General features: G+C 40.5%; 2 protein-coding genes across 5 annotated transcripts; both read left to right on the top strand.

Annotated features, from left to right (window-relative positions):
• Positions 1-1,594: 1,594 nt before the first annotated feature.
• On the top strand, positions 1,595-7,048 carry LOC143270835 (cancer/testis antigen 55-like). Its single transcript, XM_076561987.1, has 5 exons — positions 1,595-1,825; positions 2,652-2,836; positions 4,607-4,751; positions 5,590-5,702; positions 6,781-7,048. The coding sequence occupies exons 1-5, from the start codon at positions 1,744-1,746 to the stop codon at positions 6,985-6,987; spliced, it is 732 nt and encodes a 243-aa protein (XP_076418102.1). The 5' UTR covers positions 1,595-1,743; the 3' UTR covers positions 6,988-7,048.
• A 6,763-nt stretch (positions 7,049-13,811) lies between these two features.
• Positions 13,812-26,517, top strand: LOC143270832 (synaptonemal complex protein 3-like). Of its 4 annotated transcripts, none has more exons than XM_076561975.1 (9): positions 13,812-13,936; positions 15,294-15,431; positions 15,847-15,913; positions 16,361-16,395; positions 18,711-18,828; positions 20,230-20,329; positions 23,085-23,183; positions 25,570-25,677; positions 25,813-26,517. In XM_076561975.1, exons 2-9 carry the CDS (start codon positions 15,341-15,343, stop codon positions 25,867-25,869), a joined length of 675 nt encoding a protein of 224 aa, XP_076418090.1. In that variant the 5' UTR covers positions 13,812-13,936; positions 15,294-15,340; the 3' UTR covers positions 25,870-26,517. The 4 variants fall into 4 exon arrangements, with proteins under 4 accessions (XP_076418090.1, XP_076418089.1, XP_076418092.1 ...); XM_076561974.1 differs by lacking the exon at positions 13,812-13,936 and adding an exon at positions 14,004-14,158; XM_076561977.1 differs by lacking the exon at positions 13,812-13,936 and adding an exon at positions 14,004-14,176.
• Positions 26,518-27,619: the final 1,102 nt, after the last annotated feature.

Below are 27,619 nucleotides of genomic sequence, written 5' to 3'. Positions count from 1 at the left end.
AATGGGATACTATATGAGCACAAGCCTTGCCACAGGGCACATCAGACCAAAAGGCAGAGCTGATGGGTCTCCCTCAGACTCTATACAGGGGAAAGTGAACATTTACACAGACTGCAGGTATGTTTTTTTTTTAAGATTTATTTATTTATCATGTATACAGTATTCTGCCTGCATGTGTCCTTGCAGGCCAGAAGAGGGCACCAGATCTCATTACAGATGGCTGTGAGCCACCATGTGGTTGCTGGGAATTGAACTCAGGACCTCTGGAAGAGCAGTCAGTGCTCTTAACTGCTGAGCCATCTCTCCAGCCCGGAAAGTGAACATTTATACAGACTGCAGGTATGTTTTTGCTACCTTTCATGTCCATGCTATGATTTATATAGGAGAGGTGTATAGCATGAATCCTAATTGATCTTAATAATAAAAACCCAGAGCCAGATATTGGGGTTACTGCTGAAAGATCAGAGACAAAAAGGAGCAAGCCATAGCCAACTCTTACTTTACCAATTCCTCAGCCTTAAAGAGGGTGGGCAAGTTCCTGTCTCCACCTGCCTTATATTCCTCTCTCTGCCCAGCCATATCACTTCCTGTTTCCTCCTCCCTAGTGCTGGGATTAAAGATGTGTGCCACCACTGCCTGCCCTCTATGGTTAACTAGTGGCTAGCTCCACACTCTGATCTTCAGGCAAGCTTTATTTTTTAGGGCACAAACAAAATATCACCACAGATATTAACTGCTGGAAGGAAAACTTGAAAACAAAGAGGAAATTCTCGCTGTCCTTAAAGCAGTCTGGCTCCCTAAGGAGGAAGCTGTTTTCCATGACAAGGGGCATCAAATGGCAGCACACCTGAAGCTCAGGAAACTGTAAGGCAGACCAGGTAGCCTGACAAGCAGTCTAGACGCCTATGGAGCCCCTTTCTGTCTTGCCCACTACTTTTCCTATTTATAGATCCCTCCCCAGATCCTCAGCTCTGAGAGATGGCCACCTCTCTCAATGGCTCTCAGCCTCTCAATATCTCTCCTGCACACAGGTCAACCCAAAGCAAGGGGTAAAAGGAGTTCCTGCTGTTTGTCTGAAGTGACTTGTCCGTGGTGAACAATGGGAAATTGACTTTATAATGCAGAAGACTCCTCACATGGAGTATAAGTACTGTTAGTGTTTGTGAACACCTTCTCCCAATGGGTGGAAGCCTCTGTATCTGTAGGGAGACTGCTCTGACAGTGAGCAAGACTCTTTTTACATCCTTAGATTTAGGAACGAGAGAGAGGGAAGGATGCTAGAGGCCAGAGTGAAAGTACGATATACAGAAGTAAGAAAGGGAAAAGCCTAGAACCAAAAGGTGAATAGGATAGGTTAGTTAAGGAAAGATGGGTAGAAACAAGCCAAGTTAAGGTTGCACATTTATAATTAAGAATAGGGTGGTGGGACCCCAATAGACCTTCCTATTGATGCACTCACAATGGGTGAGCAGGAAAAAATGTCTGCACCCAGTGCCTCTCATTGGCAGTGATGTAAGCATCCCTTTTGCTCTCATTGGCTGGGCAGTGGAAAGAGGTGGATTCTCCCTGGAGAGGGAGCTTGAAGGGAGCTGCCAGCAGCCAGGTCAGTACCCTGTCCCTGGCTTTCCTGAGGACCGCAATTTAGCTAATCACTACCATCACACAGGTCCTGAGAATCAGAAAATCCGGCCTGGTGACTCATCTGTAACACTCAGGGTTGTCCAGGACAGTAGTGACACCACCATGATGAACCTTCTACAGAGGATTTCTACCATCTTTCAGTGGGAGACAGGGTCTGAAGAGACGCCACAGGAACAACTTCAAGGTATGCCTCCTGGAGTCCCTTTATCTGTCATTCAAAGGACTCCTCAGAAAAGGGTCTCTCTCCACCATGAGGTGCAGTGGGACACAGATGGTGGGGAGGGACCTGCCGCCATCCAGAGTGGCTGTTGAGCATGAGGGTGTCCCTGAGTTCCCAAGAGTTAGGCCAACACTGAACTGTGCCCCAAGCTGCCGTGGTGGGCCAAAGCAGGAGGGTATGTAGAACAACTCAAAGAACACGTGACACAAGTCTTTGCGGGAAGTACTATCTCTGCCTTTCCTCTTGCAAAACGCCTCTGTGTATTCTGCAGAGAAGGGAACATCTCACTGGAGATTGAATTTGGTCTTGTTTCCCATGCACACATGTCAGAGTCAGTCATAAGGAGGGTACCACGAAGGAAGGTGGCCGGTTGTCCCAGCAGGATACTGGAGCCAGTTCCCAAAACATTGCTTACCCATTATGCTCATGAAGAATTAAGACAATTTGGAAACATGTCCTAACATCTGCACATATCTTTTAATGCTTGGTCTGAATTTAGAGCCATGGTTATGCATTTGCTGCTGCTGCTGAGGCAGGCATATACCAGCAATAATGGGAGTTTAAAGAGGCTTCCTGAGCAGGACTTGTACTCTTACTGGGACAGGCCACCCACAGATGCTGTGGAAGTGACATTCAGTGGTCACAATCTTAGGGCCCAGGAATGGTTGTTATGGTCAGAGAAGTGATGATATGTGCTCACATCTACACAGGTGCTCAGAGTAGGACTTCTGTGTAGAGACTGTTTGCATTTAATATGAACCATTGTGACCTTAGTTTATCTGTGCCATAGATATCTCCAAGTTGAAGTCTGCCAGAGGAATTGTGACCACCCTGTGTACCGACTATGGCTGGATTAATGAATCTATCTTCTTCAATCCGGACATGTTGTGTGGCAAAGTCCCACTGAACATTGGGACAAGTTTCATTGCTCTTGTGGAAGAAAATGAAACAACCCATGTTCTGAAATCAATCAAGGTATGCCTGAATTTACCAAGAGTCTCTTAACCTAGTGCAATTTTGATTTCTGCCTTGGATTAAGACAATCGCTAATGTAGACACAGAGTGAGTTTAATGGGCTTGCCCTTATATTTGAGAGTCAGATGCAGATAGAATGTCTCTGAGTTCAAAGTTGGACTGGCTTACATAATATGTTCAGGTCATCCAGGAATACAATATAAGGCCTTGTTTTAAACAAACAACCCACCTGATAAATGATTTTCTGCTTTACTTATTTGCTCATTTAAGATTTATGTAACAAAGTCTTATTCTCTGTATCACATATCCTCAAATTTCCCAGGAAAATCAGAAATTATTCAAGGTACAGTATGTCTGTGGGCTCATGGAGAGTCAGAATGCAGATTGGTCAGAGTATGTGATGCTCATCAACCTCCATACTGACGGAAGAGGTCGTGAATACTCAGACAGGAGCTAAGTTCTTCACTCCTAGGTGCAAAGGATCCTGGAGAAAGGACCACCCCATCTGTCCTGATAACTGGTCATACACCGAGTGGCAGGTGGCAACAGCAATTAGTTAGGGTTTGAAAAGACATACAACAACTTTGACATCAGTGGCTCCAGTTTCCTTCAGGGCTCTCAGTACAATAACCAGCATGATGATTGCATCCACAGTATCACACAATGAGAAACACAGCTCACTAATTATTATGCATGTACCCATTGTGATTCCAGATGACCCTTTCTGCCACCTTTTCCTGTGTCTTTGTGTGATATTTTGATAGCATGCACAATATTCAGTTTTGATTTTAAAACTGGTAAGCAGTCACTTGTTCTGGACAGTGAAATTATCCAGTATGGCTTTCTGGGAGATGGGTTTCTGCTTTGTGCTCATGTGAGTATCATGTTTTTGAATAGAGAAAGTACATTATTTAATGAAGAAATTTTCCGAGGGAAACTACCTCCAGTAAGAATCATTATCCTCGATGAGCCAGAATAGTAGTATTCTTCCACACTTAGGTGAATGGAGCCCTGGCATGCCTTGTCTTTGCAATCTCTTTCAAAGGGGGTCATTTCTTCAACTTCATCTCCTGCTTCTGCACCCAGCTCCAGATAGGGAAAAACATGCTCTCCCTCCTTGTTCTCCAAAATTGTTCTGCTCGTTCTTGTCTCTGTCAACTTTATTCTGCTCCAGTCCCATCTCCCAGGTAACCCATTTCTCTTCCTTCGCATACTCTCCAAAACTCATTTCCTCAAATTACACCACCAATGTCCCTCAGTCTAATTTTTTTCCTATGGAAATGAACGAAATTCTTTTCTAATTTGAGTTACAGCCATGGCTACAGCTTGTTTAGAAGTATATTTTACACTATTGGATTTTGAGTTCCTGGAAACCAAGAGCCCTGTCTTTCTAAGGTCAGAAGGTGAGTTTGTGAGAGCATTAAACTTAGGTGTGAAATTCACAGTTGCAAGGCACTTGCAATCCATGGAGCAAGCACAGACACAATTGATGTCATCATCTCAGGTCCACGGTGTATCATTAATGGGAAATGTATGGTTTAGGTTTGAGAACAGTTGCTTAGAAGATTTCTGCCACAGGAGTGCTATTTTGGCATGACTAATAAAGACCATGTCTCTAACATGGAGTCCTATGTCCTGCAAACACCCTTACAACTCTGTTAGGTCAACTTTTTAAAATGCTATTATTTTCATGGGGAATCCTTGGTAACTGTACAGTCTCCGGCCTGTAATTTTTATTTTATCTTCAACCACCGTCTCCCTCTCTTATAGGTGAAAACCATGACTGACCCTGTTGATGGTACTGAGCCATCAGACCTTGACAGAGAACTTTGTATTAAGTGTGTCACCTCGGTCACACAGGACAGCATCTATATCGACAAGGAAAATTCTTTCCCTGTCCATCTCTTTTCTGGAGGTAAGATTTATAGTTTTAAAAGCAAAGAACAAGAGTGTGGGAAGTGTCCTTGAAATTGAAAGTGGGATATGATTAAAATGGGGAAAGTGGGTAATATTTTAAGTATCACATAGCGGTCCTGTCCCCCAGTGCCATCATCATGCATTCGTGTAGTTTTCACTACTCAATTGATTGGTTTGGCTGTTTTGATTTCTCATACAGGGTTCCTCTAAGTTATCTGAAACTCACTATGCATCTGAGAATTGTTCATGACCTTAGCAAACCCATCCCTGACTCTTCTGAGTGCTGAGGGCATAATCTTTCTGCCACTGCATCAGGATACATGCAAAATATCATCAATGATAGCATCACACAAGTATAAGAGATTTATCTTGAAAATACATCCACAATTACAGAGCAAAGGTGCAGATAGGCCTCTTTCTTTCTGTGTCCTCTTTCCAGAATACCATCAGATAAGGTCTCATATTTTGTCCCTAGCCTAGGTACCAAGGTTGAAGCATGTGATCCTAATGTGTACCTGGCTTACATCTCCAAACGAGATTACAAAATGACCACTTGATGAGAAAATCCAGTACTCCTATCTGGAACTTTCACCCTGAGACGCACAGTTTTTAGTTATCCATGTCTGTGAATAAATCATTGTAGAAGAACCAGTGTTTCAAGGACTTAAGCATCCCTTCCTGTAGGAAGATATTGAGATGTCTGTGTAAGTATTTGGAAAAGTTACTTTGCATTCAGGAAATGTTTGTCAGCATATCGCCTTGATGAAGGGTCTTAGGTATTGTGACATGACCTGAGTGCCATAATATTTACACTTCTAATGTTTTGGCTGTTTTAGAATTCATGCCTTACACAGGAGACTTGTTGCTGGTTGAGTATTCCATGAAGCCAGGCCCTTCAAACATGAACATCCACACTGTGAGCCCCTTAAGCTCCCAGAATATGGATGAGGTAATTTGCTTCCATGTTACCCTTGTCATGGGCAGGCCTATTCTTCCTTCCTGGTCACTTTTTGCCCAGGACTTTGTTTGGTATGTTTGCTAGTGTATTCCCTGCCAAAGTGGACAAACTCACTGATTGAAAAGGAAATAAGCAGAAAATAATGTAGAATATACACATTGTTAACTCCTAGCTTTTGTGCTTTACTTGACGTTAGGGTGTTCTTGAAAAACAGTTCAAAAGCGTCTTGGCTGTGAGGCCATTGTGGGGAAACTGTGAGTGCACTGGGTTTGAGGTGTTCATCCTGATTATAAGGATGTTTAAGACCTTGTCTAGTACAGCCTGAGAATAAGATGTAAACTCATGGAGGTAGAGTGTGAAATCACATTGTGTAGCATGAAGGGCACGTCTTCTCATCACCCAGGAGCTAGAGTGTGAGGCCACATTGTGTAGCATGAAGATCATGTCTTCTCATCACACAGGAGACAGCGTGTGGAGCCATGTTGGGTAGTCTGAAGGGCATGTCTTCTCATCACACAGGAGACAGAGTTGAGGCCACATTGTGTAGCATGAAGATCATGTCTTCTCATCACGCAGGAGATTGAATATGGAGCCATGTTGGGTAGCATGTAGAACATGTCTTCTCCACACAGGAGATAGAGTATGAAGCCATGTTGGGTAGCATGAAGATCATTTCTAATCAGCACAGGAGATAGAGGGTGAGGCCACTTTGTGTAGCATGAAGACCATGTCTTCTCATCACACAGGAGACAGAGTGTGAGGCTATATTGGGTAACTTGAAGGGAATGTCTTCTCATCACACAAGATAGACTATGGTGTCATATTGGGTAGCCTGAAGGACACATCCTTTAATAAGTCACTCAATGTTTGTCTTATTTCTCTGCTTTAATAGGAGTGATGTGGGATGGTGACTCATTGTGATAACACAGTACCCAGGCATTCCCTGTGTGTCAAGGATGAGAATCAGTGATGGGTTGAAGGACCTGCTGAGTAGAGCCAAGGGGTTGTTGAGGGCCATCTGTGGTGGGTTATGCTTCTCCATACTCATTGCCTTCATTTCTCATCGTAGGTTTGTGTTACCAGTACTGATGGAAAAACTGGTGTGGTGGAATCCTGTATCTTTTTTACTGAGGACTCCCTCCAGAAGCCTACAGATTATACTCCGGGATTGTATGACATCGTGAATGTGGTTGCTGTGGACAGCATTCAACCACAGTGTTCTTGGAGAGCAGTATCAATGATCCCAGTGGAAATGTATATTGACCAAGCCTTGTAATTCACAATTATTTCTAAGGCTCTGGGTTAATAAAACACAATGAGCATGTAATCCAAAGAAATGAACTATGACTCTTCTTTTAAACATCCTGGTGATTTCATTAGGAACATGAACTCATTTTAGGAAGGTACCTTGTTAATTCAAAACCATGCCCTATTGGAACATGAATTTATCAAAGAAATAACCCTGCCCTTAGGGTAAATGCATCTTCTATAAGCAGGAGTAGCTTCAGTGTTACCAGTCTCCTCGTGGGGCATTAAGCAGCATGGAGAAGCAAAGCATTTAACTCAAGGTTCCAGGAGTGAGCAGGCGAATGTGACCAGGTTGGATTTAACATTACAGCTCGCCTTCTTGCTTGAGTCTCTCTATGCCTTTCAATAGTCTTTTCTCTACAATATCTTTTACTTCCTATCAGCTACTCCATTTGGTAAACTTAGTGTTTATCTGTGGATCCTCTTCCTGTGATAGTGTACCAAACATGCCAGTGCAGAGAAATGAAAGACCAGACCCAGGTCTACTTCAAACAGAAAGACGAGAGTACACTTTTAGTATTCGGAGAGGTGGCGCCCCCCCACCCAAAGTCCTTCCTATACTGAGGAGGACCTTCTGTGAAGTTAACTGGCCCTCCTTCCACATTTCCTGCCCTTTAGAAGGAATCCTGGACCTTTCCAACATCTGCAGAGTGAAGGATGCCTGCACTGGGGAGCCAGGCCACCTGGACCAGTTTCCTTACATCAATACCTGGTGTAGTCTGGCGCTCTACCCACAAGACAGAGTTCAATTCCATGCCTCTTGGGTATCCACTGCTGTCCTGATCTCTAAGAGAGTTTCAACCCTAATAAAGCCACCTATCTTCCAGTTAGAGGATGAAGATTTGGAACTTCCACCATCTACCCCTCCTCCTGAGGGTGGCCATCTCGACACTAAGAATTCAGAACAAAGTGCCAATGTCAGCTTTGTATCCTGACTTCCCGTCTGACGGCTCATTCCACAGCTGCCATTGGCCCCTTTTCCACAGACCGCTGGAGGGTATCCTCCACCTCAGTATGCTTAAAGTCCAGGTCCCTGAACGCTTCCCAGTGACCAACAATCGAGTGCTCTGTGCCTTTGGTGTCAAACTCCATGGCCAGCCAACCTCCAGGCGGACCGGATTCTCAGACCAGACCTAGTTCATTATATTTATCAGCCATTCACCACTACAGATCTCCTGAACTAGTGACATCACATCCCACCATACTTAGAGCAGCCACAAGTTATGATCAGTGTTGTAGAATATTATTTTAAGGTGTGTTACTTTTGTTTATGTTGCATTTGTTTTAACTCTGAAGCTGTGTTACTGTGCCTATCTAAAACACCTGGTGGTCTGATAAAAAGCTGACCGGCCAATAACTAGGCAGGAGAAAGGATAGGCCGGCCTGGCGGACAGAGAGAATAAATAGAAGGAGAAAATCTGGGAGAAAAAGAAGAAAGAGCAAGAGCACAAGGAGAGGAGGTTTTTGGGGTCCAACTGCTCAGCCACCCAGCCACCCAGCCAGCCATGAGTAAGAGTGAAAATAAGATATACAGAAGAAAAGAAAAGACCAGAGGGAAAAGGTAGGTGGGGTAATTTAAGTTAACAAAAACTGGCTAGAAACAAGTCAAGCTATGGCAGGGCATTTAAAAGTAAGAAAAGCCTCTCTGTATTTATGTGGGAAATGGGTGGTGGGGCCCCAAAAGAGTAGAAAAATCAAACAACAGCAATCAACCTCATGTCTACCATTATGCACAGCTGCTAACTTACTTGGGACAACTGCCAACAGCTCCTGATTGCCCTTTTTACCTCCAGAGAAAAGAGTGTAAGGTCTACTAGGCAGCGCCTGCATGGCTGATCATTCAGGCATCACAAACACTAGTAACCTGAAGTGATTTGCTGACACCTTCCTTCCTGATAAGTGTCCCAAATGTAACCCCAACACACCAGAGGTCCTCCAGGCACTTCTAAGAATGATGAAAGTCAGGCTGGAAGAGTTCAGAATGGAGATTGTGGAGTCACAATCTTGGTCAAAATTTGAAGAGTCACTCAGTGCTCTGATGAGTCCCTGAACCAATTGTATGACCAGCTCTGTGACAGTTAAAGACAGTACACCCCTTTTGACCCAGAGGCCACTGTGCACTGGACAGTGGTCAATACAGCTTTTGCTCAACAGTTGATAACAGATGTTCACTGGAAGCCCCAAATTGTAGAGAGATTTTTCAGGGATACACCCTGAGCAATTTATAGACATCACCATCAAAGTGGGTGTTAACTGGGAAAAGGCTGCAAAAAAATGATGGTGCTCACATTGGGGACTAGAGAAAATTCAGCTTCCCTGAAATTCCTGCAACAGTTGGTTTGCATATGAAGGTTAAAATAACCGGTTTCTTTTCTGATAGCAGACATGAAAATTAGATGAACAAAAACGAAAATAAAATTCTTACATACATTATGAGGGAATATGTTATTTTATTTTACTTATTTTTATTGAAAATAGATTCTTCTTGGCAACGACTAAGATACCCAGGAGTCTCTCTTCCTTCAAGTTGCCTCAGTGAAGGAGTCAGTGATAGTGGTGTCTGGGCCTTGCTATAATTATGCTCATAGTCAGCCCTTACACCAAGTACTCAGTTTTGATCAACCAGGCCACACCCACCCTACAACTACCCAATGCCTGTGCAAGATAATGGGAACATGCCTGATGTACCGAGCCACTCCCAGGACCCTCAGTTCCCATGCCTGGAAAGGCTGAAGAACCTGCAAATAATCCTGCTGATGGATGAGGACCCTTCCTTTTTGCCCCCCAATAAAAATGTGAAAACCAACTCCCCCCAAAAGGAAAGAAAATAGATTCTTCTCTCATACAATAAATTCTGCCCACAGTTTCCCTTCCTCCTTTCCTCCCAGCTCCCCACCACCTCCCCTCTCCTCTAGATCCACTCCCACTCATTCTCTCATAAGAAAAGAGCAGATCTGCAGGAGACAACAAAACAAGATACAATAAGACCAGGCAGATGCTCTCACACCGAAGCTGGACAAGGCAACCCAGCAGAAGGAAACGAGTCATAGGAGATTATTTTAATTTTTTAAAATTTATTGCCAGGTGGTGGTGGTTACACCTTTAATCCCCACACTTGGGAAGCAGAGATGAGTGAATCTCCGAGTTTCAGGCCAGCCAGGTTTATAGAGTGAGTTCCAGGATGGCTGGGGCCACACAGAGAAATCCTGTCTTGAAAAATCAAAAACAGAAAATTACCTTTTGTGTGTAGAGGTTTTTTGCATGCATGTATTTATGTGTACCAAATGTGTGCCTGGTATGTCCCAAAGAGGCCAGAAGAGGGCACCAAATCCCTTTAGACCCTATAGTACAGGGGAAAAAATTTATGATTCACAGTAGTTTTCTTTAAAACACATAGGGGCGAATACTCAGCATACAGAACTACAAATCAGCTGATGATGTAGCACAGTGGTAGAGTGCAGTGTTAAAAAACATGAGTTTGATCTTCAGTGGTGAAAAACCAGCAATAAGCACTACAAATCTGAAGTTGATTTATGCAACTCATACAGTTAAGTCCGAACTGTAAAGTGAGCAAGAAACAAATTAGGTGTGTAGTGGGTAGCTATACCAGCTTTAATCTGGAAGTTCCAACTCCCATTGAGACTCTGGCAACTGTCATGCCTATGAGGCGGGGCCAAGGGAGACATCTGGAGACCTGAGACCTGGATGGGAAAGCACGCTCTCTGTTCCTGGAACCTGGACCGTGGAGGTTGACTAAGCAGAGCTCCAGAGAACACCGCTGGACTGTGATACACCTTCCCCAGACACCACCCCCCCCCCACCCACGCACAATCTACCTATTCCTTCATTTGTAAGTCACCCACTAAATAAATCTTCCTTTTAACTACATGGAATGGCCTTGATAATTTCCATAATATCTGGTGCCCACATGGGTCAAATTCCAAAATCCTGGGCGGCTCCTGCCTTCAACCTCCTCCCCGGCTGGCGGGTACCTAAACCAGCCTGCAAAGTTCCATATAACCAGGGAAGGCCTACACGGTTCCATTCCCGAAAAAGGGAGCAGCTATTCTGGTCTCTGCTCCCTAGCTTAGCTCCGAGACCAGTGAAAAACCTTTGCTAGTGAGGTATCCGGCTCCTGGCTCTCGGCCATCCCGCCATCTGCCTCCAGCTGCCACCAGCCAAGGTCGCCAGCAGGCCCTGCTTTGGAGCTCTACCAGTTCCGCCTGCTGGCTGAAAAGCACTACTTCACCCCCCCACCGCCTCTCTCATTTGGCCCAGCCTGCACGCACATCCCATGGGGTTCCCTGACGGGGAATTGAACCCGGGCTGTGGTGGTGAGAGCCCCGAATCCTAATAATATCACAGATAGAACATATTAAGTATTAGATTCAGGTTCTTTAGGATAGGACACCTTTTAGAATGATCTTTTTTTTTTTTTTTTTTTTTTTTTTTGGTTTTTCGAGACAGGGTTTCTCTGCGTAGCTTTGCGCCTTTCCTGGAGCTCACTTGGTAGCCCAGGCTGGCCTCGAACTCACAGAGATCCGCCTGGCTCTGCCTCCCGAGTGCTGGGATTAAAGGCATGCGCCACCACTGCCCGGCCAAGAATGATCTTTATAACATGCCATTTACCTATGCTCTATACTTCTCTGGATTTTACTATGTGTTTCATGCTTGATATTGTTTGCATTGGTTGTAGTTCCATCTTATCTAGGTCATTATCCCTCATTATTCCTGGACAATATTTGATAACCATTCCTTTGTATATAGTCTTGTACTAGTTTAGAACCTTCTTATTTAGACAAAAAGGGGGAGATGTAGTGGGTAGCTATTCCAGCTTGGATCTGGAAGTTCCAAACCACATTGAGACTCTGGCAACTGTCACGCCTACGATGCGGGGCCAAGGGAGGCGACTGAAGACCAGAGACCTGGATGGACAAGCACACTCTCTGTTTCTGGAACCTGGACGGTGGAGGTTGACTGAGCAGAGCTCCAGAGAACATCGCTGGACTGCGATACACCTTCCCCAGACCTCCCACAACCTATCTATTCCTTCATTTGTAAGTCACCCACTAAATAAATCTTCCTTTTAACTACCTGGAGTGGCCTTTATAATTTCCATAATATAGGAGTTTTGAGAAAAGAGGAATAAAGTCCTAACTAACATTTTGCATGCCTAATCTTAGGAGTGATTAGAGAAATGCAAGCAAACAATGGCAGTAACAACAACAAATCTCACAGAGAGGGGCTAGGGAGATGGCTCTTTTGGTCAAGTTCTCGCCTTGCAAGAATATGGACTTAAAGTGGGAGCCCTAGAATCCACTTTAAAAATCCAGGCTGGCAGGCCATTGCTGGGTAGGTGGAGACAGGCAGAGAGATCCCTGGAGCTTGCTGGCTAGCCAGGCTAGTGGAATTGGTGACCTGCAGGTTCAGTGAGACCCTGTCTCAAGATTTAAGATGGAGAATGATGAGGCTATGCATTATAACCGCCTACACACACACACACACACACACACACACACACACACACACACACACACACACTGAGGTGCACATATGTGTACTCACAGGAACATGTGGGCACACATACTCATAATTCAAAATTATTTTTTTACTTAGTGGGAAAAGTGACATCTTTTCTCATTAGGATGCTGCAAAATCATCAGGTTGTCATTTTTTTCTGAATCAACTTATAAAATTAAAGTAGTCCCTGTAAAAACTATGTCAGTTATTTTCTTTTTCTGGATGCAAAGGGTACAAAAATGGCCATTAAAATTATTTCCTTTTTTGGTGATTATACTAGAATTACATAACTTCCCCCTTCCTTTTCCTCCCACTGTACCATCCCATAGAGCTCTCTTTGCTCTTTTCAAGTTTAGCCTTTTTCTTTTTTAACAGTGCACAGGTAGGAAAACAGTGAAAGCAAACAGCTTTTGGGAGAAATGCCCTCGCTCACATAAAGTGCATACAAGACTGGTCTGGAAAAATGGCTCAGCTGTTAAGAGCACTTATGGCTCTTGCAGAGGACTCTGTTTTGAAGCTCCCAAATGATGGCTCCCAAATATGCATAACTCCAGTTTCAGAGGATCAGTGCTGTCTTCTGACTTCTGTGAGCATCAGGCATGCATACATGTGGTTCATGGACATACATGATGGCAAATACTCATAAACATGTCAGAGAGAGATAGATAGAGATAGAGATCCAGAGAGAGAGACACAGAGACAGAGATACAGAAGGAGCGAGAGACAGAGACAGAGAGAGACACACAGAGAGACAGAGAGAGAGAGAGAGAGAGAGAGAGAGAGAGAGAGAGAGAGAGAGAGAGAGAGAGAGAGAACACTCTTGTAATCAGTCTCAGTAGGTAGAGACAGGAGGACCAGAAACGTGGTGTGCCTATGTACATGCAGGAAAAACACACACATTAAATATATACATACATAAATCAAAACAAATATTCATACAAGGGCCTCTACAGTTGAAATAAGGTAGCAGTGCCATGCTTCGTATTTTACACGTTTTCCTTTCATTTTCAAGCATGTAAAGGAGTATAAGCCTAGAAACTGACAGAGTTTCGTGCTTTGCTTCGTATTTTACACGTTTTCCTTTCATTTTCAAGTGTGTAAAGGAGTATAGACCTAGAAACTGGAAAGCATTTGTCCTGAAGTCAGTGGTCCGTTCCCAGGGCTGAAGACGCCATCAGGATCAACCCGTTTGCCCTTCCAGCGGAGTTGGCCTCGCACTCTATGTGCGCATGTGCGGCCGTTCAGCCAATCAGCGAGCGCCCTGAGGAGCCTGCCTCTTCTCCCGCTCAAATCCCAAAGGTCCTCGGGCCGCGGTGGCGCTGGCACAGCAGCTTTCTCGGTCGGGGCGCCGAGTGCCAGAGGGGGCCGACGTGAGGGTGCTCACTGCCCGATGCCCAGTAAGCGAGTTCGGCTCGGCTGAGGGTTTGGGGGTCACTTGAGGAGGCGGTGCTTAGTGAGGAAAATCCTCCCGATGGGCCGGTGACCTCTGGCAGGAAGTCGTTCCCGTGACTTCTGACAGGAGAACGGAGGCGGAGAACCTCACTAACGGCCGAGGGATGAACAGGCCGCGGCCTTCGAGGATGGGCAACCCTTGGAGGACACACTCACGGAGCCTGGCGGTAGAAGCCGAGAGCGGGGTGGGGTGAGGGGATGGGGGTGGGGTGGGCAGGACCGGGGTCTGCGGAACATGGAGCCCTGGGGAGGAGCTGTGGGGGCTGCCCCCATGCTTCTGGGTGGGGCCCAGATCCCTTAGACACAAACTGAGGACCCATCTTCGTTTCCCTCCATGTGGTCTGCTGGTTTGATGCGGACGGTGTGGATGGTGGAGAGAGGGGCGTGGCGAAGGAAAAGGAAAAACAGAGGAGACATTGCAAGGGATTAATAAGTAACCCAGGGTGGGTTCTAACCACTGATCCTCCAGGCCCAATCTCCCACATACTGGGATTAGAGCCCTGCACCACCACGGTCAGCTTCTTCTGTCAGTTGCGGTTTGTTTCTGTAGGGTGGGATCTCCCTTTGTAGCTCAGGCCTTGTCAAGCTTAGACTGGCCTTGAACCTGCAATCTTTAAATATCTTCTGATGTTTGAAATACTCAGCTTCCTCAAATACCCAGCTTCTCGAATGTCTGGTCTTTCTGTGGGAGGAGTGGTGGTTATGGTGGTGGGTGTTTGTTGTGAATAGACCATACGATCTTTTTCCATGAACACATATTTGCCCAGGTTGATTTCTGATAGCACCATGATTTTGCTTTGAAACTGAGCTACAGACTTGCTCACTTTTTAAAAAGAATCGGTGAGACATAGGACCAAAATTTAGATGTCCCAGACGTTAAGAACAGAAATATTTTGCTCTTTTTTTTTTGTTGGGGGGGGAGGGACTCATATAGTGTAGGTTGTGGCCAATTTTGCATTTTTAAAATTGAGAAATGACAAATTGTTTGCTTTGGTTAAAAAGGATACTTTTTTAAAAAAAGAAATCAAAGTTTGGATAGAGACATGTTGAGTAGGATACAGGAGGAGATGGAGAGGGGGAAATGTGCATACATGTCACATGTATTGAATATGTATATGAAATTATCAGTAATATAGGAAAATTATTAAAAAATCAATGTAAAAAGAGGAAAAAACTTAATCTTTCAATGAACAAAGATAATTCTTATTTGATTTTTTGACATTTTAAATTTAGCATTTATTTAAATGATACCTTTGGATTTCCATGACTTCTGAGATTCTTTACCTTTGTGTTTCAACTAAGAAAACATCTGATCGTTTGTCAACAGAAGAAGGGATTTTGGTAGAGTTATGTCTGTAGGCAAGAAGGAGCGCTTAGTGCTTTTTGACTTTGATGATGAAGAAGATGGTCTGAGTGTTTTGAAGAAGGCTCTGTCTGAAGGTACAGCATATCCAGTGTTGGGCATTGATGGTGTCCTGGAGTTCATCTGATTGTTACCTAGTCTCAGATTTCCTGATACTTTCATTTCTAATTTTAGATGTACATTTCTCTACCGGAGTTTTAGTGATGCATATAGCTTCTCTTGGCTCTGTAGTCCCGGTATATTGAGAAATAATGAAGAACTTAAAATGGTTTTACCCCAGGAAGACTTGAAAATTGGTCATATAAAATGCTGGCAAATTGTGAATTGATTCCATAAAACCTGCAAAGGAATTATTTCATTTCTGTAGCTGCTTCAAAAATTTACATTGAGAAAAGTTCCAGAGAAATGCAAATGAAGATAGCACTTTGCTAACTATTACTAATATAACATAATTAATTTCCAATGTGTTTTTCATTTGTATTGTTAATACAGAAAAGAGCCCAGTGTTGAACAAAGATGAGAGGAAATGCCCTCCTGCAGAAGTGGATGAAGCTATGGGGTAAAATTTTCAAATACATTTTTTTGCCAGTTCAATAGAGTACTTCAAATGTAGTGCCTGTGATTCCTGCTCTAAAGAGGTGGATGAAGATAGATCAGAAATCTGAGGTCATCTTCAGCTATTTAGCTATTTCAACCTAGCCTGGACTCCTTGAGACCTAGTTAGTTGGGAAGAAGGGGTTCAGCAAGAGTGAGAGACAGATAAAAGAAAGTAATGGGGATATACGTGTATGAATTGTCAGCAATAAAATATTAACAAAGGTTTACTTTAGTTGTCTAAGAAATATTTTATGTTATGTATGTTGCATGTGACATTTGTTCCAACCCATATGCTATATATTATAAATAAATAAAAGAACTTTTTGTGTAAAGTTTTGTGTGTGCTAGGCAAATGATCTACCACTGAACTATATTTCCAGCTTTAATTTTTATTGTAATTTCTTCACAGAGATGAAATACACACTATGTTGGATAAATTCAGAGGTATGTTTTTTGGAGATAAGTATGTTAACACTATATATTAATTCTTATGTAAAAGGAAGTGTTAGTTGGTGTTCTATAGAACTGTCATTTAATGCTTTCTTAGCACTGGATTTCACATGAATTTTGTGATTTAAAAACATAAATTTTGCCGCTTAAAATTTTCCATGATAAAACAAAGTAAAAATGATGCCTTTAGACCTGTGAGTCTCATATAGAATTTTAGAAGAAAAAAATAGATGGAGAAAATTTTACAATTCTTTCTATTCCCAGACTAATAGTTCCCACAAGTGATTCTATGTATCAGGTTTTTATTTCCAAAATGTATTTTGTAAGACTCTTGCTGAAATCCCTTTTCTGTGAAGGAGAGCATGATCCTGAACACTAATAAAATTCTTCATTATTATTTGTTAAGATTTATTTTCTTTTTAATTATGTGTCTCCATGGGGGTATGTGCACATGTAAGTGTCTGTCACACTCTGAAGATGGAGTAGGATATCCTGGAGCTGGAGTTAGAGGCAGTTGTGAGCTGTGTAACATGGAACTGGGAAATGGTCTCAAGTCCTCAAAAGAGCAGCAAGCACTTGGAACCACTGAGCCATCTCTCCAACCCCTTTATAATTACTTTTATATCCAAAACTGTGAGGGTACTGGCTTATTGGTCAAGACTGATTGCTTCCCTTGTAAATGACCTGAGTTCTGTTCCCAGCATACTCATGGTAGATCACAGCCATTTCTAACTCCATTTCTGAAGGATCTTATTCCTTCTTCTGATCTCTGTGGGCACATACAAGTTATATATACATACATGCATGCAAAACATTCATCTACATCAAGTGAAGAAAATCGAAAGTAAAAGTTGTGAAAGGGAAAGATCTGAAATTTAAATTCTGTTCATAAGTTGTATAAATTCCCTTTTATATAGTATTTTGTTAATTACTTTGTTAATTTTGTGTTGCTTCCTTGTTTTTAAGACAGGATCTTACTGTGTAGTTCGAGTTGATCTGGAACTTGATCTGAAGCCCAGTCTAGGCTTAAACTGTAGATCTCCTGTCGCAGCCAGAGGTTGAAATTGGAATGTCTTCCTCAGTCATTTCGTGTGTGTGTGTGTGTGTGTGTGTGTGTGTGTGTGTGTGTGTGTGTGTATGTGTGTGTGTGTGTGTGTGTGTAAGAGAGAGAGAGTTTTGCCGTCATATATGCATGCAAAACATGCTTGTCTCTTGCCTTCAAGAGCCAGAAGAAAGAATTTATTCCTCTAGGAATGGAGGTATAGATCATTGCGAGGCGCCACGTGTGTGTGCAGGGGAAATGAACCCAAGTTCTCTGGAAGAGCAACCAATGTTGTTAAGCACTGAGAAATCTCTCCAGGGCCTTCCTTTTTTTTGAGACAGGATCTCTTTGTATCTGGACCTCATCATTTCAGAGAGATTGAATGTCCAAGGAGTCCGAAGGAGCTGCCTGTCTCTGCCCCTCAGTGCTGTGGTCAGGGACACACAACATCACAGCTGGCTTTTATGTGGGTGGTGGGGATTCAAACTCATGGCCTCATGCTTGGCATAGAAGGCATTTTAAACACTGAGCCATTTCCCCAGACAAAAGCTATTTTTCCATCTTCGTTATTTTGCTAGTTTTATAAAAATATATTTAGGATTATCATTGTCAATATTTTATACAAATATCTTATTTTTTAAATATGACTTGGATTATAATACTCAAGAGAGTAATTTTATGTATTTTAAAGCTTGAGTTATAAGACGATACTTCAGGATCATTTCTGTAGTTAAAAGTTTGACTTCTAACCACAGTTTAAATGCTGGCTAATAAAGCTCATTTCAGTGGGACATTATTTGTTTTGAATTTAGAAGTATTTCCCTTCTGCTAAGCTGTTTGTGAAGCACTTAAAATTTGTCCCGAAAATTTTTCTCCTGGGTTCATTATTATTGTGCCTAATTTTAAAATTATCTTCCATTAGGAAAATCAGAACTAAGGTAAGGTTGAACATTTCTCATCCAAAATATATAGGGCCAAAAATATTTTGGAATTCAGAGGTTTGTGTATTTTATTTTATTTGCATTGACTTCATTGGTTGTCAATCCCTAGTGTGAAAATGCAAAATTCTAAGTACTCTACAGTGGGAAACTTTTTGTGCACCATGTTGGTGATATATTTCAATTTAATTTTAAGTGTCAGTGATATTGTTTAATAATCTTTAGCCATATCTACTTATCTATATCTATATATCTATATCTATATATATACTTGAATATTTAGGAACAATTGAAGCTATTTTTAACATCAACCTTTATTTTCGATATAGATGGGATTAATAAATCTCTTCTTGAAAAGAGAAGAAGAGTGCAAATCTTCTCTGAAACTGTTTCCAAAAAGAGTAGCTACAAGATGAAACAAGTTTGGGGAACCAAACAACAGCGAATGTAAGTTTGCTGGCATTTTTAAGCGCCAAGTTTATATCATCTCTGAGTATATATTGGTGCAAATTACTTATGAAAATAGTATCACCTGTCTATTGGAATCTCCAGTGAAATGTTTCAATTGAATTTTCTCTAAGTAAGTAGTAGTACAGCTGTTGATTTTAAATACAGTGCTTTTACTCTGTGAGGAAAGGTCACAAGGCATGAGAAAACCCAGTCTCAGAGCTTTATCTTGGGGCCGGACAAAAGAGAGCATGGCAGGCCTGTGGAAGAGATACGTGAGGAGAAGGGACAGAGGTGGGAGGAGAAGAGAGAGGGGAAGAGTCTGTGATCAGCTTTTTAGGGATTTCCCTGCACATGTGCATTTGGCCTTAAGGAACTATGCCATGCATGTGCAGATTACCTGACTGCACTGCACGCATTTGCGTTATGCGCAGCATAGTGATGATGTAAGTCCCCTTGCTTAGCTACTGAACTGCGCATGTGTGGTCATACAACTGGAGGAGTGGCAGAATCCCATGCCTTCATAGAAGTGAGACATATTTTGTGGACGTCAGTGAAGATTACATGCTCTTCCTTCCAAAGAACAATTGAGAGAGTTATTATTTTAAAAGTAATTCATGTTCACTCTGGAAAAACATTTATTACATAAATGGTAGATGACATATAAACTATTCAATGTCTTTTAGTTAACTGTGTGGACAATGTAAAATATAGTTCATTTTACATCAAAACTAATTTGTGTTATTTTAATTTACCTAACTATTCTTTGTACCAAATCATATCTGCCAAAAGGGATTAGTAAAATATTTCTACTTAGAAATAATTTACTTTTTGTATTTTTTTTTATTTGAAACTGGATTTCCCTGTGTAGCACTGGCTGTCCTGGAGCTTTCTCTGTAGACCAGGCTTGCCTCGAACTCACAGAGATCTGCTTGTCTCTGCCTCCTGAGTGCTGGGATTAAAGATATGCACCACCACCACCCAGCTGAAGTAATTTGCTTTTTATTGGAACCTGTAGAAAAAGTGAAAAATTATTTGGAGATGAAATTAATCTTCCCTTGAAATATGTGTGTGTTTATATGTATATGTGTGTATGTATATATATATGGGAGATATATACATGATATATATGTATCCTTATATTTTATATATACACATATATGATAAAATTTCCTTGGACTTCAAGAGGCAAACCATATGAGAAGATTTTTAGTAAGGAAAAGACGTATTTTTAGAATTTATATAAATCTACTTTTACTCTTGGGTTCCCACCAGAATATTTAAACTGTGAATCTGTTATGATTTCCTTCTTTTTTATCGTATAAAATATGTCAATTCAATTTTGTTTTAATTATTTTCATATTGGTATAAAATATGAGCCTTTATTCTTATGTTTTACAGGCTGGAAGTTAACAATAAGTATTACCCGCAGTTGATGGATCTGTTTAAGCAGTGGGATTTGGAGAAGCAGAAATACAAGAAACAGCAAGAAAACCTAATTGTTGGTATCGCAATTAGCTTTATAATTAATCTTTGATAGCAAGATTTCAAGTAGGACTCTAGATGCTCGCCTTCAATAGGCCTGGGGAGCTAACCCAAGGTGCATTACCACTGTTACCCAGTTCTGGTCCTGCAGAACTGTAACCACAGAAGTATAGGCAAATATACCACAGATTCCACTGGGCTCCTTATAGTAGCTGGGATTCTTATCATTTCAAACAAAAGAAACTTTTGAAAGACTGAAGGTGGTTTACTTCTTGCTGTGAAACAAATCGTGGGTAAGTTAGATTTAGGTACGGTTGAATGGAAAACGGGGGTATTTTAGGAACTATCTTTCTTGATGTTGTTGCAAGTTATTCTTGGGGTTACTAAGTTAATCCTTCCAATCCTATGTTTCCTCCAACATTGGAACATGCAGTGGACTGAGACAGACTTTCTCACTACTGCTGGTAGAACAGCATCACCGAGTTCTTTGTGGTCATTTGCCCATTCCTGAAAAAACACACTGTACTTAGATTATGATTTGGTTTAGCTTTTCTTTCCTTTATTCCTTTCCTCTCTCCCTCCCTTTTTCCCTTCCCTCCTTCCTTTCTTTCCTTTTTTTTTCTCTCTTTTCTGTCCCTCTTCCTTCTCCATTGCTCCCCCATACCCTTGCTCCCTGCTTCTTGTGATGTGAAACTGAAGACAGGGCCTTTTACAAACTAGTGAATCACACCACGGCCAAACCACAGCACCAGTACAGGAAACGGTTTACTTTCAATGTCCAGAGCTGTAACACAACTCAAGTCCCCCTCACACATTATATAGCTGTATTAGTTACTCTTTATATTTTCTTCTTTCATTGCTTATAATCATCAAAAAATTAAACCTAAGATCTGGGGAAACAGGTCATATCATATAATTTTGGACTTCATTGGTCAGCTTAGTTTTGCAAATGTTCAATTTGAGGTACACAAGAAATTTTGTCTAGGAAGTGGGTGACTAGGCCAATGACTTGTATATAAGTCTGAGATTCAGGAGAGAACGCTGAACTAAAGCTACAAAGTTAAAGTTCTCCGCTTAAATGCAGTTTTTTAACCATAATCCTACATGAAATCACCAAGGGAGTGATTAAAAATGTAAATAGAAAGTCTGAGGATAGGCCACTAGGGGCCTAGTTGGTAGAAATTCAACTACCCCAAATGAAGGAAGTATTTATAAAGAAAAGACCCTTAATTGTGCCATATACTGCCTATAGACCAGATAAGCTAGATTTAACAACAGGAAGTCATTGGTGTATTGGATAGAATGATTTGGTTGGAAAAATGAGTACAAAACTAATTAGAAGCAGGTGTGGTAGTGACGAGTTTAGTCCCAACACTTGCAAGGCCAAGGCAGGTAGATCTCTCCGTTCGAGGCCAGCCTTTTCTACAGAGTGTGATCCAGACAAGACAGTAAGACTGTCTGAAAAAATAAAAGGAATTAGAATTAGAATTGGTACAGGACAGAACAGGAAAGAAAGGACTGCTTAGTAGGAGAACAAATGAAACAGAGTTTGTAGAGATTCTTGTGTGATTTGGCTTTTTGAGCTAAGAGAGATAACGTGTTTGTGTGTTAATAGGAATAATCTTTTTGTTGTTGTTTTGGTTTTTTGAGAGAGGGCTTCTCTGTGTAACATCCCTGGCTATCCTGGAACTCCCTCTGTAGACCAGGCTGGCCTCGGACTCACCTCCCTCTGCCTCCCAAGTGCTGGGATTAAAGGTGTGTGCCACCACTGCCTGGCAAAAGGAATGATCTGTAGACAAATTAATTATTTACTTTTTTGTGGTCCTAGGGGCCTGAAATTAGAACCTAGGGTTTCATCCATGATAGCAAATGCTCTTAGCACTAAGCTATACCCACAGACATTTCTTACTTTTCCTTATGAGACAAGGTTTCATTAAATTTCCCAGGCTGGCGTGTGGTTCAGTCATGCCTTGTCCTTGTGATCCTTATGCTTCATCCCCCCAAGCAGCTGATATGCCAGAAAAGTTAACTGGCCTGGCTAGAGGGTCAAATTACAAATGTAAGGTACAGGAGGTAAAAGCTGAGTTCTTGAGTTTGAATAGGCATGTGAGACAGAACATGGTCAAGATACTGTATCCTGAGAAATGAGAGCATAGACAGATACAGGTTGGTAAAGAGAGACTCGATGTTTTCTTTCTGATGTTTCTGTATACATAGTGAAATAAGGTCATCAGGTAGTGAAAATGTTTCCACCAAGTAGACTAGCTAGAGTTGAATTTTGCAAACTCGGGGTTTAGAAAAGTAAAAGTGAGAGAGTTAAAATTAATTATATTGTAGACATTGAGATTTCAGAGAATGAGCTCTTACTTGGATAATGAAGATTTTCTACTTGTTCTCATGTGGTGGTGCATCCGGTAATGACAGATATTTGGGAGACTAAGGAAAGAAGCACAAGTCCCAGCTAGCATGTTCAACATAGGGTGACCCTGTCTCAAAAAGTTAAACAATTCCTTTTCAATGAATGGTAGGATCATTACATTGCATATTAATTATTTATAAAATTACTTAAACTTAGACATAATCTTTGTCAAAGTCAAATGTTAAATGTATTCATTTTCAAATTATTTCTTTTGACTTCAGTATGGAATTATTCTTTTGCTTTAAGGATGAGAATGTAGCTTAGAGATACAGCGTTGACCTATAAAATATAAAGATTAGAAGAACAACAAAAACATTTTCCAAAATACATAAGCGTTCCTTTACATTTGTAGAATATTTTCCAACAACAGAAGATGATACTAAGACAGTGCAAAATTAAACAGATGCAGAGAATGAAACTAATTATGCAGATGGTTACACGATACATACAGGTATGTTGTACCCAGAAATGGAACACCTCAGATAATTTGTGTATAATGTTGATTTTCCAGCTGATTAGGGAAACATTTTATATGAAATTTTAACTGCTTTTGAGTTTGAATTGTTATGGACAAAAGTGGTAAGTATAGCTGTAGAGCTCTAATTGTTTTGTGATGATTATTCAAGATAGGAAATGCAAATTAGTAATTTTACCTAACAATGTACTTGTCATGCATCATAGTCATAGCTGATTAACTCTTGAGTCGCCATTTTCTGTTTATCGGAGATCAAGTCTGTGATTGATTTCTACATTATCATCTGTATTTGCATCCCAGTGTTTGTTGAATAGGAAATACTGGATTGAAATTGTGGACTTTTTCTTTTCAAATGTATTGTAGAAGTACTTTCTGACATCCTCAGTTCTGGAATGTTACACTGACCAAAAATGACTGTAATGCTACTTTATAATCATTAGAGGTAACCAAGATAGTACTAGACTGTTGAGGAGATTTTTAGATTGAGACTTGCCTGTTTATACATAAGCATATTACTAAACTTGGTTCTCAATATTAAATAGTTTTAAAAGGATGTTAAAAGGTATGTTATTAAAATTTTTAAAATATCTTTCATGGAAACAAAAGTTATTTTAAGTGTTTTCAGGCAGGAACTTGTCAGCTTTCTGTAATGTTCCCTAGGAACAGTTTTTTGATTGGTATCAATATTTGATAAAGCACTAATCAAGCTTTCACCTAAATAGTATCATCACTGAATATTCCCATTTACCATTAGGAACATTAGTGTAATGTTTAACTCTTCCATATCTTTTAGGTTCTGAAATTGAGCTTCTGTGCAGTGGCTCATTATTTCATCAAGTCTTTCTTATCACTGTTAGCCTTAGTTCATTCTTTCTGCTGGAAACCTTATCATCTTTGTACTTTGAAAACTCTTAACTGATTTCTCTTCTTCAGTCCATCCTTCATAGGTCTGTCATGTTGTCTTTCTACAACATCTCTTCCTTCCTGCACATCCATCAGTGACTTCTCAGGTGTTATAAGTTTCTTAAATACATTCTAGCTATTTAGATTCCCCAGGACTGAGTCTCGTTTTAAGCACCATTTCCTCCATGTACCTACTATCCCCACCTCTACCAAATGCTTTGTCTCACCCCACAGACTGTACTCCTGTGCTCTGGGAGTGTTGTTCTCCAATATGTTTAAGTCCTCCTTATCTGTTGATGTCTTGTTCATTTGCCAGCTAAACTAAAATCTTTACCACTCTAATCTCTGTAGATACAGAAAGCTGCATTTCTATTTGTATTTTAACTTATTTGCACTGTTGTTTATATTGTTCCTCATTGAAGAAAAATAAAGCAATCTCCTCTTACTATTGTTATTGTTATTATTACTACATTAAGTAATTCATTTTGGGGACAATAGGAAGTAGAATAATAGTTTATTGAGTGGATAGTAAAGGTTTAAAATTGATTTCTTTTGGCTGGATGTGATGGTACATGCCTATACTGCTAGTATTAAGGAGGCTAGGGTAGGGGGATATCAAATTTGAGGATTGACTGAGCTACATAGTGAGACCCTGCCTTAAAAAATGCTTCATATATATATGAAGTTTTTTAAATGTAAAAAACCCTGAATGCTAAAACGTGATATTTCTGAGACAGGTCTCACTCTATTGCCTTATCAGGCCTGCTATGTAGGCCAGACAAGCCTTGAATTCACAGAGATCCACTTGTCTTGGCCCTCAAGTGCTTGGATTAAGGGTATGCCCCACCATATACAGATTAAAAATGTAATTTTCAATTTACGTAATTTAAAAAGATTCCCACAGTACAGATCATTTCCTTCCCTTAGTGGATTCATGTCACATTTACCACTAGTCCAAATAAAATATAACCTGACATTTGGAAACCTACTAGAAAATTTCAAAATTATCTTACTGTTGGGAACTTGTAGTCTTAATCCTATGTCTTTAGTCTTTGCTTTTCTTTGAGTCAGGTCCCAATGTGTTGCTCAGGCTTACTTCTAGATCTCTGTTCTTCCTCTTGAGCCTCCAGATACCTAGGAATCTTGTGAAACTGCACAACATTTTTGTTGTTGTTTGTTTGTTTTTGCTTCATCTTGACCTTAACAGTTCATTAAACCTTTGTTTGGGAGAAAGTATGCAAATTTAGTCTCTTTAACAACATTTGATTTATAGCTGATGTCTTTTACTTCATTCTATATTATTATTATTCATTTCTAATTTATAATGTTTTGAAAAATGGAATAAATAATAACCATTGATGAGTATTAATAAAGTCTCACTTGTGAAAATGAATTTTACAATTTAGAATCTACGATGAAACACGATGGATTATAACTGAACTTGCCTTTTGTGTTTTAGATTTTGAAGAACATTGAGGATAAGAATAATAATGATCGAACTACTGCTTCATTTGTTGAACTTAAAAAAGAAATAGCTGAGTATCAAAAGAAATACATGATGGAAACGGTAAGTTATATTTTAATCTGGGAATTTTATACATATATATATAAAATTTAGCAGAAGCACTGAAGTATTTTATTTACTAAAATATGCATAATAACTAAAAATTCATCATTTTTATTTTCTCCTTCTATGAGACAGCAGCAGCAAGAGATTGCAAGTATTCGAAAGTCTCTTCAATCCATACTATCTTCATGATTCTTTGAAGAAAACTTGAACCTGTGTGGAACAATATAATTCTAATGTTAGATAAAAAGCATGTTTTTATGGTGGAAATTCACATTTAAATAAAATGAGAACAGGCAAATAACTAGCACCTATTCTGACGTTTCCAGGTTTTTAACTCTTTTGTTCTTAATTAGTGAGATTTTTCTGTGCAGCAATGTGAATTCACTTTTGTGAATAAAGATTAGTTTGTTTGTTTTTTGCCATCAGCGTATTGCTTTGTTTTATTTTGGAGACATGATCTTACCATGTGACCCAGACTAGTCTCCTATTTCTGAGCTCAAGTGATCCTCACAACTCAGCCTCCAAAGTGCCTGTGATTTTTAATTTTGATTTGCTGATATATGTATAGAATTTATGTATATGTACTATATGTATAATGCTTATCTCAAAATTGAACATGTTTATGTGCCTCTTCATGAAAAGGCAGTAGCAAAAGATTGCAAATTCTCTCAAAAGCTTTTACAAATTATTATTGTACTTTTCAAATAAAATAAAAATGGCATGTGACTGGCAGCCATTCCTCTGTAGCAAGGTTTCAACTCTTTTATTGTAAAAGTGATTTTTTTCCTCTAACACTGTCAACTCATTTTATCATCAATAAAGAGTATTTAAGATTAAGTTTTGGCTTCTGAATATTTTTTAATCACTCATAACAGGTACCACATACTATTATAGAATGTCAAATTTGGGCATTGTATTATGTTATAGGTTTTCTTGTCTTGTCTCGTTTTTGAGACAAATTCTGTGTTTCCCAAACTTTGCTGCCAATGTTACCTCTTCTTATGCTAGTATTTCACCTCCATATAAATAAAGGTGGCGAGTGTTTTCCATCTTGCAGCAGTTGGTAAATACTACAGGCAGACTGTTAAAGACTTTAGTAAATGAGTTCACTATGTAGTAGTGTTGCACAGGTTCAATAATAGGTATTAAGTTGCTCAACATTCTATTAGGAGCTCATTTTCTCATTTAAATGAGAACATTCCCATGCACTAAAATATGTTCTGTTCCTGTATTTTAGGAATAGGAATAGCTTTTCTGTATACATGAATCAGTTGAAAACATCAAAGCCTGTTGCTTGAAGTTCACATTGGTTTTTCTATGGTAAAGGGTCTCAGAACACCTCACATCTATATTCCATGAAATTTCTTCTTTCTCTTTGATGAAATATAAATGCAACCTTGGGTCAGTAGCATTTGAATGATTGAATATCACTGGGAAGTGGTTTTGTCTGCACCCCTGGTGCACTTTCTATATTTTGACCATATTTCCTGGCCCCCAGTAAACAATTTGACTTTGATTTTCCTTCACAAGTCTACTCCCCGCTGCCCACCAGCCAATTTTCCTGCTCAATCTCATAATAAAGGAAGATAGTAAAAGGATATGTCTTGTTGAGTTTTAGCTCTGGCTTACTGATTATTTCCCACATTCTTTAACATTTTTTATTATCTGGTGCAGTTCTGTTCAGATGGGGACTAGCCAGCCAAAATCCTGTAGGCCCCAGCTGCTGGAAAGACAGTCAGCTCCACCTGATGCAGTTCCACACAGACAGGAACCATCCAGCCAGGGAAGACATCCAAGGCACCAGGCAGGTGGATGTCATTGTGATAAGCAGTTAAGTAGTGGAGAAATGGGAGAGAGAGAGAGAGATGTGGAATAGTTCATATGCTGTGGAAAAGACATAGAACGGAAGAAATCAATATGGTGAGGACTAGGCACATGT

The sequence above is a fragment of the Peromyscus maniculatus genome, chromosome X (assembly GCF_049852395.1).
Source record: "Peromyscus maniculatus bairdii isolate BWxNUB_F1_BW_parent chromosome X, HU_Pman_BW_mat_3.1, whole genome shotgun sequence".
In the NCBI taxonomy this organism is placed as follows: Eukaryota; Metazoa; Chordata; class Mammalia; order Rodentia; family Cricetidae; genus Peromyscus; species Peromyscus maniculatus.
The sequence above is the reverse complement of the archived record's forward strand: the minus strand, read 5'-3'. Positions and strand labels throughout refer to the sequence as shown.